Raw genomic sequence first — 14,583 nt, 5'->3', positions numbered from 1 at the left:
ATGGGGGGAAATTAGGATTGGGGTGAATTTGGATTTATGGGGATAGTTCAAATTGGGATCACTTCTGGAATGTTTGAGTTCAGCATGGAGGGAGGTGGAGGGGCATGCTTACATTATTGTTCCTTAAAGCAGCTAGTAGCCTAGCTGATACTCCTATAAGCAAACAGCATACTCTAGATATCCATTTGAAAACCACACACGTAAGACAAGTTGAGGCAGCCTATGTCTTGGAACATGAGGGGAGCTCGATAATGGGGAAAGGTGAGGCAAACTGCAACATATGGTAAAAGAGAGAACATTGGTATCCTGCTGTTACAGGAGACTCATAGGATGACTGGGAGGTGCAAAACTGTGACCTCTAGTTGTGTTGTAAATATTTATTTTGGAAACACTTTAGTTAATCCCGTGGAGTTGCAACAGTTATGAAAAAAGGTACCCACTAAGGCCCCTACTGTCTCTACGATGCTCTAAAATTGTCACACAAAAGAGGCTCACAGTTTATTATTATGGGCCGATCGATTCAATATGCATTTATGGGATACCTATAAGTTCTCAGAAAAAAAATGTACCACAGTCACGTCAGCTCTCCCTACCCCTTATGGATAAAGTGTATGTTTACTTGGAGACCAGTTTCCTGGTGCTTCAAGTTCAGCTATGAGCAATCTTTGTTTCTCTTTTACATGTAAAACAAGGAAGTGACGCCGTTTTAAGTGCAAACCAAAGCCATTTTCTTTCTTTAGGGCGATGTACAACTGTACAGTGTCGGATCTCAAAGCTCTGGGTGAAATTTAAAAACATATGAAGTTGGAGGCTTCCATTAAAAGAAGAAGGGTGTGGAAATAAAGGTTTTCATCGGAACCTGTCACAGTTACTTAAAAACATGTCATAACTTTAACACACGGGTGTTCCAGGGTAGGTCTAGGGCGGTGGAAGACATGGCAGAATTTAAAGAAACGGTAACTTGAAATGAGTTCTATGCAGTCACTGCATGCACTTTTATTTCATGTGCCAGCTACAAAAGCTGAGCCTTGAGAATAAAAAGTACCCGTATCTGCAACTAGAGGGAAAACGCAGGAGACTTGAGGCTTTCAGAGAAGCGTGTGAGCTCCCTTAAACGTTCTCTTTTGAGTGGGTTACTGACATCAGTTTCCTTTGATCGTGGTTGATGAGGCTAGTCTTTTTAAGACAAGGGGATAAATATTCTCATGATCTGGGAGCACAATAACCACCTCCTCACAGGCTTGAGGGTGCATGATGGGACTTCACAAGGGACCAAGTGTTGGTGTGTTCTCAGTGAAGACAAAGGGCTTGTCGGCGAAGGGCGTGAGAATGAAGCACTAATAAATTTGTAACGCCTAGATCAATCACTGCAATCACTGACTAGTTTTTTTGCAAGTGGCTGTGAGTTCTCAAAGTGCTAAGCAGTGGTGGACTGTATGCATCTAGTGTGCTAGAGGTCCTCCTGAGGAGTATACTCAATCACCCATTTTACTATGTTGGATAGAACGCTTGGAGAAATGGTCCATGTCATGCACTCGATGAACTCGGTTATCCTGGCCACGAATGCCTTATGTCCACCTCTCCCTTTATCAGATTTTAACTTGAAACGCCTCACATCTCATGTGAGATTTCTCTATATACTTTGCTAGTAGGCTAAGGAGCAACTCTAGTGGCAATCGCGTTTCACCATGCACCCATTGCACACCTGGAAACAATCAAGAAAACTACTCTGCTCATCTATAGTAGCAGCCAGGGATTTAAGTGGACAGGGTCCTGACGGGTCTCGAATCCAGGTAGAATTAAAACCACACTTGAAACAAGTCCCTTTAGGACTCTATATTCAGGTTGTTAACTGGCAAAATTAATGACCTATTGGTCAACAAGGCCTGGAGAAACTCTTAAGTACTGTATGTCAGCGATGCAATCCCCATTTACATTTCAAATGTTTTATTTCACTTCGCATTCCCCGAGAGTAAATGCTTTTTTGAATGTTCTGCGTTTCTGCAGTTTCTTTCCTTCATGCAACACTTGACTCTTGTATAGTGCATACTTTTGAATTGAGTCCCCTCCAGTTGAGTTGATGACGGGGCATGATTAAGAGCTCGAAAGTTGAGGCGGAGGCTTTCACCAGACCTTAGTAATTTTTGGTTTACAGTCTTGTATTTCAGGAATTGAAACATTTTCAATTCTAGTTATTCACAACAATATTACTGATGTACATTTATGTGATACAGCCAACAACTATTGACAAAGCAATATGTCTGGCTTGTTTTAGGTACATGTTGGCTGTTGTACGACATGTTTGGATTCAATTTAGAACACTTACCATGCAACAGATCTAGTATATAATAGTTTCTACTGATGCTAACTAACACAAATGTTGCGCTCCTCCTAAACAATTCACTTATAAGTGCCTGTATTCTACTGATGCTGCAAAATACCAATTTACAACTATTGCAGTTCTCTAATGCTCGCTCACACAGTGGTCAAGGTGCTGTGTAAAAGAAAACAGCACAGCATACTTGTATCGTAGTAAGGGAAACGGTCTTTAAAGGTTTGGTTGTAAAAGTGCTGTGCACTTAAGGGGGCTAGGGCAAAGAAGCCCTTAGGCTCTTAGGGGGTTCCACAGTAACAGGACTCCAGCACAGTTAACCTCGCGTGCAGGAACACAAAACTTGGTAGGGGGGGGGGGGGCAAGGCGTCAGTTCACACTGGTAAGCGCACCAACCTCCTGCAAGCCAGAACCTGGCTCCAGGAAGCATTTAAGAGCGTGTGCTGAAGAGACCACTAATGGGACCTATGCAGCATACATGAATCGAAGCTATTAACTCACACGATCTTTACCAGTTGGCATGCAATATTCTGAACCATAATAAACCATGTCCGTTTACAGACGCTGGCTGTTTCTGCACAAAAAATGAGGGCTAAATAAGTCCATTGTGTTGACTGCGGGAAGCGTCCTTCGCTATATATATATTTTAGGATGGGTTCGTGTTTTTGGGTGGGCAAGGTCATTTTAGCGTGGGTTTTTGGGTGGCAAGTGTATGATTAGGGTGGGTATGGGTTTTTAGCTGGTAAGGGTAACTTTTAGGGATTGTGGGTCAATAGGGTGATAATATAAATTGAAATATGTGTTAATAAAAAAACAGAATTGGGGTTAATTTTGTACTATGCATATGCTTTTACCATGCAGGCTTTTACAAGGAAAATGCAAGTATTTTATAACAAAGTATAAACACATTACACACACGTCGTCAAGGCATTCATGGTAAATGCCGTTCTTCAGTCATACATCCCTCAATGGCATAAAAGCATACAAGACACATGTATCTACCGGGCAGTGTATATCACACATAAAAACAAACAGATCAACACAGGAGCCAGATGGCTCCTAGCGTGAAACGATTACAGCCGACTTCAGCCATTTAAAGGGCGCAGGTTCAAATACCACAAACATAATCTCCGTACAACGTAAAAAAATACGCAGAATGGGGTTACAAAGAGTTATAAAAACAGTGGGGCATATTCTCAAGAACGTGTGATAACCATTGCAAAATTAGCTTAACGCAACTCTTCACATCGCAGTCTTTCGCGGGAAAATAACGCCATGTTAACGTGGTATTCCCCAACACAGCGCTACCATGCGATAGTGTCACGATAACGCATCAAATGAACGCGTTAAAATAAACATGAAACACAAACGCGAAAATTGTAGCGATGACGCCAATCGCGATACAAAAATCAGCAAAAAACAAGCCACAGGCCTGCAATTCCCAAGCATCATGCGGAAAAATGCACTATAAAAGCAACAAAAATAAACACACCAAAACCAAATCAAACTACGTAGCACCATGGATGCACCCGGACCGAGTACAGAGGACAACCCGAACCCCACAAGCCCCACGGAGGACCAGCCAGGAACCCAGTGTTCGGGGAAGGGCAAGGAGCAAGGAGAAGAGGAAGACTGGGTTCAGTCCGCAGGAAGATCGAATTTTCGTCACGGAGGTGATAGAACACTACCAACAACTGTTTGTCACCTCCACTGCGTCATTGGCAACACAAACGGAAATATGGCAGACCATCGTCACCAACATGAATGCAGTCGGAGTGTCGAGGAGGTCAAGAGGCGCTGGCATGAAGTGCACAGCCAAACCAAACAGAAACTCGCAGCAAAGGCAACTGGAGGTGGGAGTCCTGAGCCACAGGAGGAGCTGGATGAGCTGAAGGAAATGGTGGCCACAGTCATCAGTGTGAAGACGGCGGCAGGAGTTGGGGGGGCTGGACACAGCTCGATATGACCTGACCCAACAGCAACAGGGTGAGTAATGACCAAGGACTGAGGGACTGGGGGGGACGGAGGGAGATGGGCACAATCATGTGCAGCACCCTGAACACCCACAATGAGTGTGGAACATGACCCCGATACCTTGGCACAATGCAGCACACATAGAAACACCAAGTAGGGCCCCGTACACAGGTTGCACAAATGGGCCCCCCCTCCATATCACCAATGCCACAACCTACCCATGCACATGTGCTGAATCCAGAAAAGCAGCGGCTCGGAGAGCCACACTGACAATGCAAGGGACAATGCATGACAGATAGCATGGCTTCAGTCACAATACATGACATGGTGCATGAGACGACATTGAGGTGGCGGAGTGTGGACCACATCCATAAAGGAGCAGGTCACACTGACACATCCACGTGCACCTACAAGCCATGACGACAAAAACACCTGCAGACACACAATGCACAAGAGTACGAAATTTGTCCAAGAGCACAAATGACCCAAGTCGCAAACATCCCGGCACCAGAAAAGCACACAAGTCAAAGGCACACCAACTCAAAGGGAGAAGGGGCTGCCAAACCAGAGCTGCAGGGGCGACTCGCCAACAAAGCAGCACACACACATAGCAATAACAGTACATCAACATTGACAACAATGTGGTACAAAGTGCAACCCTTACACCACAGAACAGAGGACACAACTGGTGCCGCTCGTGCGTAGAAAACTGGCCAATCACATCTGGCACTGCATGACACTGAGATGATAATGTACGAGTACAACCACACATCCGTCATGTAGTCGAAATGTCCACTGTCTCCAATCAAATAGCCAGCTTCACTAAAACAGTCACAATGTACATTGTCATGCAGGTTGAATGTAAATATCTACAATGCGTCAACATACATGGGTCTCACTGCTTACCTGCATATCCCCTTTACATTGCAGAGGGACAATCAACACCTCCTGCAGAGCAGATCAGACATATCTTCAGTGATGATGAAGAGGACACCCTGGTCATCTGCACCGACACCCTCCAACATATCGTAGACAGCCTCCGCACCCCACCTCCCGGAGCAGGACAGCACAGCTACATCGAGGTGACCCCCACCCCCTGCACAGACCACACAGCAGGAAGCACACACCACCACGGCTGGTGCACAGGACTTCCACTACCAACACATGGATTAACAACGCCGTGTGTTAGGGTGCCAGGAGAAGATGGCTGATAAGCTGCGGATGGGGTTCGACTTCATGGCAGCCAAACTAGTTGCCATATGTGGGTGTCTAAGTTCCATCATGGACCACTTACAGTCCCTAACAGACATCCACTGTCCGCTCCACCAGCCCCCCCCCCCCCCCCCCCAACAATCCTTGGCTTAGCTCGCTGGAGCCGTTACTCGGATACAAGAACTGGCCAGTGAGTCAGGCTCCAGCGATGACAGCACAGAGTTGGCACAGATCCGGAGGTCAATTAAGACTATGGAGCCGATGCAGGCTGGAAGTATGGCTGCCACGGCTGAACACCAGCGAGATGTAGCTGGGATCTTCCATGCCCTGCAGATCCTCATCTTGCCATTGCTGCCACAGAGCCTGTCCCAGATAGCTGCTGCAGGAACTTCGACACACACATCTCCGCCCCCTGATGCGTCATTGACACACAGTGATGCAGCCCTACCACCTTCGCCCCCTGATGTGTCAGTGGCACACAGTGATGCAGCGATAACACCACCACACACACCTGACACACCGGACACAGAAGACGTATCAGAGGAGTAAGATGTGGATGGTAATGACTGTGTGAGGAAGGAGGTAGTAGCATCCATCCCCACCATATGGCCTGTCCCTGCCTGGTTCAACCCTCTGCATCATGCCCTGGACCACCACCTCCCACTGTCCCCCCAAACACTCTGCAACAATCACCTGGACCCCGACATGGACTTACATATGTGCTCTGGTTACCAATGACACACCAATCCGGCTGCGGACTGAACTCTTCCTATGAACTTTTCATTCCCCCAAGGACTCTGGTTGGCACACCACTGGGCAACCATGTAATGTAGGCCTGGCATGGCCAGTACTGCTCCAGCTCCGACACCCCAACAGAATGTGAATAAAACATTAGAAATCACACAGATGTGTCATGTCTATGTTCACTTAAGTATGAAAGTATGGCTGTATGTAGGGACATTCATTGCACTAAAAGGTACTCCCTGGGAAATTACATCAAGGCGCATGCTTGAGCCTGACCCACATGGCCAATTAGATGACTGTGAAGGTGTGAACTAGCTGTGGCCTCACTGCACAAGAACAACAATCTTGCAACCCCCCAACGTAGCCCCAAGTCCATGTATTAATTAGGGCTGTGTGTAGAAATCTCAAAATCGGTAGCAGGCCTGAAGTAGTATCCCCCATCAGATGTGGCTACAGAACATCTCTTCGCATGACCTACTCACACACATCAGTATGGACACTGCCTGTTTTGATGGATCTCACTGATCCACATGGCAAGAAGTTGGACACCATACTCACATTGCTGAAGACTCGTAAGAGCACAGGTCTACCAGCAACTATCCCAACCACAGTGTCTGGCTCACAGAGGTGGAGCTGCCAATAGGGACTCACCCCCAATGTACATGTGGCAGTCTGTCCCTTCCTGTGTACGGGCAATGCTCATTGAGGCACACGATTTGTCATACTAAACACTCATCACAGTTGTACACTGGTGAAGTTTCGTAGACTTTATTAGCATGTGCGTGTCAGTACGGGCAAGGCCCACAACATGCAGACGAATGCTTAAGACACTTACAGGCAGCATGGGAACATGTCGAAGTGCAAGAAATGGGGATGCAAAAATGAACACGAATCATTACGGATGGCAACGGTCTCAGCCCACCTTGCCTTGCTGGACGAGTCATGTGATGTTTGGCGTCAGCTCATTGCCCCGTGTCAGGGGACAAGACTCACAGCCCATGGGATCTGCATGGTGCTGCACCACCGGACTGCACCGACTGTGTGCTCTGCTGACAGTGAGCAGTTGAAAGGGACCAACAAGGTCACATGTTGTGCTACATTGCCATGTGTGTAGTCTCCCTCCAGCAGTATGTCAGATTTAGGAACATTGCCAAACGACGCTGTGCAGCTACACCCATGGGGCTGCATCACCTTGCACAGGTGTGTACCAACACGCGTAGGTGCACGCACATGCATTCTGAGCCCGGGCGAATGCGGTCATATCCACTGTTGTTCTGGGATATGTGACCATTCATCCAAGATGCAACAAGGTGTTGGGAGCTGTGCTCTGGGTGTCAAACAGTTGTGGCTGCAGGAGCGTAGTTACTCGTCCATGAATGCGAGCGCAGCTTCATGGGCAATCTGCAAACTCTGCCTATGGCTTAAGAGATTCAGACCCCCCCCGAAATTTTTTCTTAGCCCCCCCCCGAAATTTGGCTCTAGTTGCGCCTCTGATTCAGAGCTGTGGACAGGGTGTTCTTTAAAGCTTTCAAGAACAAAGAACGATTAGTCATTTTTTTAAAAACTTTTACAAGAGGAAAATCAAAGAAATTTGATGGGCAAGATCAGTAAAGGCGTTTCTGTTCCAGGACGCCTTTTGACATGCACTTGGCATAACTAGTTTTAAGGTTGTTAATGATTCCCATAACTTCAAATGGGATATAAAAACTTGTCAGACAATAGCGAGTGTAATGGCCAGTCGACTTGCAGTCTTAAGGAAGAGCTAAAAACGAAGTCTAAAGAATAGCCAGTTTCATGTAAAGGGCATTTAATCCCTGCGAACCAAATTAAAAGTGGGTCTCTCTATACTGGGTCAATACCTAATTTACAGCAACAAGTTAAAATAGTTCATAACTGTTCCGTGCTACATATCCCAAACAGCGCCATTTAGAAAAACTATTCATGTTGAGCCGGAGTCCTAGCCAACAAACTAATCATTTTAAGCTGCTTTTCATGAACTGGGACCACTCACAACTCTGTAGGAATCTGTGGGTGCACATCAAACTCATTTTTAAATGTGACAATAGGTTTATTGTTACATGTTCTTATCATGCACGAACGTGACACTGAGTGTTGCGCTCATGCCTACTTCATGTTCCTGTATCTATTGTTACATATGATGTACGCTGTGTCGCCTAAACGCTGGGTGTTTTGTCGTGGGATGTGTAGATTTAAAGCGGGGTGTTGTGTATATTATATGGGTGCGAGTTTGGTGGCGTCAATTACTGGCATGTACTTTGCGTGTTGATACACGTCTGTTTGTGTGTTGAAAAATAACTCACGCTTCAACGAGGATCATTTCAAGCTGTCTGAAATACTTTTGCTACATTTATTGCGCTCATAACTCTGGAGCTCTGCAGCATACAATATAGCGAAGGCTGCCAGCATCTTATATACTACAAGGCTCTCTTCAATTACTGGTCCTGCAAACCTGTAACATTCAGATATTCCCCAACAGCCTCTGTGCCACTCGGACCTTGTAAATCCAAGACTCCTACACGTCCGATTCAGCCAGACGTCCATCAAGGTAGTTACAGGTCTTAACTTCCACTAGTCTTAACCCCAACAACTGCCATAAGAAGAAAGCCCTCTCATGTCTTCCTGTCCACATTCCAACAGCATTGCACATTTGTTTTATTGCCTACTTCCAGCTGCTTGATCCCCCCACACAGTCGGAGTTTATTAAAAGAGTACTGCATCATCCACCACAAATACAAGTTCAGACATAAATTGTATCCACAGAACATACCAAGTAGCTACAGACAGCACATTAAGGAGTTCATTAAGATGCATCTAAAAAACAGTACAAACCAGGACACATGCTTCCCTGCACAGAAAATTACTGTGCCAATTTCCAGCACAATGCTCAAAACAACATTTTCTAGGAGACGTCACAGCACCAATATCTCATCGCAGTTCCCACACAATTCCCAATTCCAGCTGTAATGTTCTCATAAGAACATAACCATCATCCTACTCCCAGAGTCAGGACTACCCTTGCATGAGGCACAAGGAGGGATACGGGATGACAGAAGGCTGGATCGAGGCAATCACACTTCTAGTACAGCACGGCATATGTGGTTTCCCTCCATTATCCTTGCGTCATACTACTGGGTCATTGTTTCCTTCAAAATACAAATTGTTACAAATAACGATATCAGACCTAGTACTGGTGAACAATTAACTTAACCCACAGCTCATTTTGTTTCAGAGTCCCAAGGGCGGTTCAAACTTCCGCTCGTGAAAAGCACTATGATGAATGGAACTAGTGTGAGACTCGAGTTTTCACTCGGAGGCAGAATATTTCTCATAGCAGCAAACATATCACTAAAATATACACGACGTACACTCCAATACACTTATAGCTGTATGTCAGACAACAGGAAAGATCGGACGTCACAATTAGCCAAAAGATATATTGCCCATCATGCATTGCTTGTTTTAATTTATCTCAAGTTTTCATGAAAACTTAAAGTCTCTTGGCGAGCAACAGGGTCATCATCTTGGAGTGCTTCTCCAGTTATTTAACAATCGAAAATTCTGTATAGTGAAATATAAATCGACCACAAGACCTGAAAAATGTATTGTGGGTTTACATAGTGCAAACAGGAAGATAAACTACGGGATACAGAAGGACTGCTAAAACACCATACTCTTTTGCTGGCTCATATTTGTGAGAATTTGGCGAGAACTTCAAGCCTTACATACATATTCGACACCATGTTCCTTCACATGATTGATAACATGAATGGCAGGAATGAGCCGCACAGTGCCTCAACATGTAAAGTACAGCCTGTCACCAGGTTTCTAATTCAACAATTGTCAATACTAGAACAAGATGCTTAGAACAAGATACTTGTTATGAGCGCAGACCGCAGTTAACAGGAATTTTACTATGGTGCTCTGCAATCGATTACATCAGAGCATACCCATTCATCCTAGCCAATTAGAACAGATTTCCCACGTTAATATCGGACAGAAGATTCTTTTCTCAGCACTACCTGTCAATCGTTCTGAAATGAGCTGATCAACTGCCATGTCTATAAGATTCCCAGTCCCTGGTTGTCTCCTTTGTATGGTAGTCATTTTCCATTAGAATATGAAAAAATAGGAGGCTCTTCTTAACCAAGTACCCTGCTGAGGTGGATTTGTAAAGAACAACATACGAGACATTTTCTTGGACCTAACCTGGAAAAAAACCGAACTATATAGGAGGAAAGACAATGAGAATCGCCCCATAATATGAGTGGGTTACCATTGAAGGATAGAATTGGGTGAGCCAATGAAAGCCCAAGCCTGACTCTGCCTCAGCTCGAGGTCCTCTTGGTCCCTCGACCCGAAAAGAAGCAAAAGTTTGTGGCCCAACGACTACAGCTGCTGATCATACAACATGGGGAACCTGAATCAGATCCAGTCACAGCTTGGCATCTTGTGAATCCCAGTAAATCTACCTTCGCGGAAAAAAGGGTGCAATATAGTCTGTTGTGAACATGCTTATATCCTTGGATAACCTTTACTCTATGATAAAAGTGACACATTTGAAACGGGTATTGTGTCTGTCACCATGCACTAGTCTACTTTCCAAAGAATTAAGGACAAAGCATTAACCTTTCATGTCAGAAAGAGATACCCATCAAGTGGCTGAATTGCATAGTGAAACTGCAGAATCTGGGGCCAATCCTGGCTTCCCTGCTTGAGCACATTTGCTATACTAAGCAAATTATTTATTTTACCGATCCTCCTTTTTGATGCTTATCACATATGAGAGCACCTTCAAATACTGGAGTTCAGGATATACCCTATACAAAAAATACCTCGTGTTTTATTTATTAAACTATAATGTCGTTCCATCTATAATAAGAATTTAGGCCACATCTAGAGTGCACAACAACTGATTTGCATCTTAGTTCACTGTTGGCACTATTGTCAAGTCAGGTGCAGGAATGTTCCTCAACTACTGTTTAAAAACTCTCACTATTAATAAATACAGAATGCAGCTACAATCTGATGTACTAATGAGAAAAACTTCAACGCGTAAATGAAATAAAGTGTCTATAAAATGTTAAAGACACTATCATATTCTAATATGAGGTTTAGTTCATGGATTACATAAAAAATATCTTCAAGGTTCGGCTCGTGCACGGTCTATTACAGAGACTATGATTGTTTTTGGATCTCCTTGTTAATTTGTTGGCTCACCCCGTCATGTCCTTTAGGTTAGTCCCAGCATATACATACAGTTTGTCCTATCCACACGACATAACGGTCTTACACAGGTGACCTTTTACCTAGTAGCTTGGTTCTGTCTCTCTGACATCAGGCTTTTGGTACCATAACTTAATCCCTGTTCCTGACGTACATAAACATGTCCCCAGGCACGGTAGATTTATTCTGTATAAGGGTCACCACTTTTTTCATCCATGGCCAACAGCCAGCTGTGCATAGTCAGTTTTGTTTAGAAAAAGATTAGCAGAGGATTAGAGAATGTTTTAAAAACATATTGATTCTGGAAAAACCCTGAAGTGACCACTTTAGTATAAAAGACCCTCACTCCCCCTTACAGAGGAGAATTCCTTCCAGGCTGGACCGAAACTCTGCAGGCAGATCCTTCAACAGGCAGAGACCTAACATCCCTTGCGATGTGCCATCCTCGACGCAGAAACTGGGTCCTTCATTCAGAACCATCAGGTGAGGGGTTAGTACTTGCCCGGGGAATTCTTAGTCCCATTAGGACATATCCTAGCACTTACACATACATGCTTCATCTACACATTTAGCCTATGCACAGTTAGGTAGGCTACGTATCGCAGGAGTACACCAATGCTATTGTTGTATATAATGTGCTTTAATTCATCTTATTAGTATTATGGAAGAAATGTATCTGCTATTTACGATATTGGAACTAGCAATCACATTTGTCTGCTCCTGTCTTGATTGTCACAGCTAACATGTTTCATACCAGACTGACGCTTGACCAATACAATTATTGAAACTGTTCCAATCGTCATTCTATGTATTCTGATAAAAGCAAGCACGAGTGACTGAGCAAAAGATACGGTATTGTTTCCACGATACCGGAGGAATCGGGGTGGTCATGTTCAGTGGGAGCCAGAAACTACCTACACCACTGTAAGAATACAGGGGGGTGGTAGTGGCACTGTAGAGCTAGTTGGTTTAACAGCTGACATCCTGTGGGGGTGTCAAGAGTGTCTGCACACCAAGCCCTCAGTTTAGGACATCCAAAACGCGCACATCCTGGGGGGTCCTAGGAACCTACACAACACTCCACCACTATTAAAAGATAACATGTCACTAACACAGACAAGAGTTCGGATGTAAGAATATAACAAAAGAAGTTCTTGAAATGGGGAAACAAGTGCAGCTGCTAACTGACACAATCTGTTCGCTACTAAGAAGCACCAGTACTAATCCCATCCATTGAAGTGTTAGCACGCTGGCTTTAACTTTGTGGATGTGCAGAGACTTAGTACGTGACAGTACCTGCTCGATTATAACATTAGAATCAAGTTAACCTTGGATGTTAAAATGAACAAAAGTTTAAAGACCCAGAACTCGAGGCTTGATTGTCACGGGAAGCCTTGGATACTGCACTACTTAAAATTCATTGTAAGTAAGTAAATATTTACATGCCTGACATACAAACAAGCTCTTGTCGTTATGTAAATGCAGATAAAAGCTGAAATTTACATCTTTTCAAAGTTGTGGTCAATTCGTCTCCACAGTTCAGATGTAAATTCTACGGCATCTGTACTCGGGGTCTGTGAGGAAATAAAGGGAAAGAGGTATGCAAATCACTGGAGGAATATGCTGAAGACTCTCGATGAATGCATACGCAGAAGATTTGTTGAAGATGTTGGAGAATTACAGGTATGGAGCCCAGCCAGACACAAAAACGATAGTTGCATCGGAACAGGCGCTAGTCAGACCTAAAGAGTCGGATTGCGACAGAAAATTGGCCCGTGCACCCCTTTAGTGAACTACAAGGCTAAAATCGTGGCACATGCTTGAAAATTAGGGGGAAATCTGAACTTGTGAAGACACGCTGTACACGTGTTTTGGAAGGTACATATGGCAGTATGGATTTGAGCTTGCTGCAGACATTGTTTGATTAATATCAGATTACTCAACTTTTAAAGCCTGCCCATAAGGTCATAAAACAGGCCCACCTGTCAGACCACTGCTTGGCTTCCTTATAGGCCTGTCCAACCCTGCTAAAAGACATGCCTCTCTCGAACCAGCTCAACTCACACTCTACCCTTCTAAGTATGAGTCTTCCGCCTCTTCCATGTACCCCCATGTTCACTTCTGGTTAGTTCTTTGTTGTTTTATCTGTAGCCCACCTGCGCAACACCCTCCATTGGACGAGGGCCCCGAGATCAACCTTTAGGCTGTCATTTAGACTGCTTACACGTGACCACCCTCAGTCAGTCCAGACTTTGCCCCCCCCCAACATCACTTTACATCCTGAAAGGTGCAGTTACGTTTTATGCAACTCTGCTTGCAGCACTATGGGAAGCTGGAGAACATGACGCAAACCGGCAACATGGTTCATAAGTTACCCAAACACATTACTCCCCCACCCCCTGGCAGCCTTCCTCACACCCTCACCGTGTGGGTGTTGCTCTTCAGTTTTGCCACCTCGTTTTCCTGGACTGCCGATTCCTCCTTGCAGAAATCACCGATGTCTTCAGTCGTGGCGACTCCTAACTGAAGCACAAGCAGATATACCCCCCAGACACATAGCTTCTGGGGGTCCAGCAACAGACTTAAAACAGCCGACCGCATCTCTGCGTCCCTGACACTACGCAGAGCGCGCCCACCCCCTGCTGCTACCATTGGCAACACGCTGTGAGAATGCGTAGGTTGATTTGAGAAACGGCCGGTCACTCATCCTGATTCGTTCGTGCTATTGGTTAACACGCCTCGCTGTGGTGGAACGGGAGGCGTAGCGTATGCCATCACTAGAATTTGTGAGTCACGTCAGGCGCTCTGCCGTTTCATTAGTTATCTCTAAGAGATACTCCTTTCTGATTGAATAAAACGTTAAGTTTACACATTACGTCCTCGCAAAAGACGAATCCAAAATAGACTTCAAATTAAATACCTGCCCATAGTGTTGTGGGGCAGGTAAGCGCAGCCTGATACCACGCTGTGACAAAGCGTACAATATTATAGATAATGATGGGCCACAACACTCAAGATCGGTGGTATGAGCCGGAAGGTCAAGAGCGACCCCGGCTCCTTTATTTATGCTTTTTGGC

General features: G+C 44.9%; 1 protein-coding gene across 3 annotated transcripts in view; it reads right to left on the bottom strand.

The window, feature by feature from the left end:
* LOC146871072 (sortilin-like) overlaps positions 1 to 14,269 on the bottom strand; it is a 947,375-nt gene extending 933,106 nt beyond the window's left edge. Inside the window, exon 1 of one of the 3 annotated variants that reach the window (XM_085650259.1) lies at positions 13,931 to 14,269. In XM_085650259.1, the coding sequence (XP_085506385.1) occupies positions 13,931 to 14,158 (228 nt within the window). In that variant the 5' untranslated portion in view covers positions 14,159 to 14,269. The remainder of the gene's footprint in view (positions 1 to 13,930) is intronic. The other 2 variants (XM_085650260.1, XM_085650261.1) reach the window with 2 other exon arrangements.
* Positions 14,270 to 14,583: the final 314 nt, after the last annotated feature.

The sequence above is a fragment of the Triturus cristatus genome, chromosome 1_1, assembly GCF_964204655.1.
Source record: "Triturus cristatus chromosome 1_1, aTriCri1.1, whole genome shotgun sequence".
Classification (NCBI taxonomy): domain Eukaryota; kingdom Metazoa; phylum Chordata; class Amphibia; order Caudata; family Salamandridae; genus Triturus; species Triturus cristatus.
This window is presented reverse-complemented; position numbering and strand designations above follow the sequence as displayed.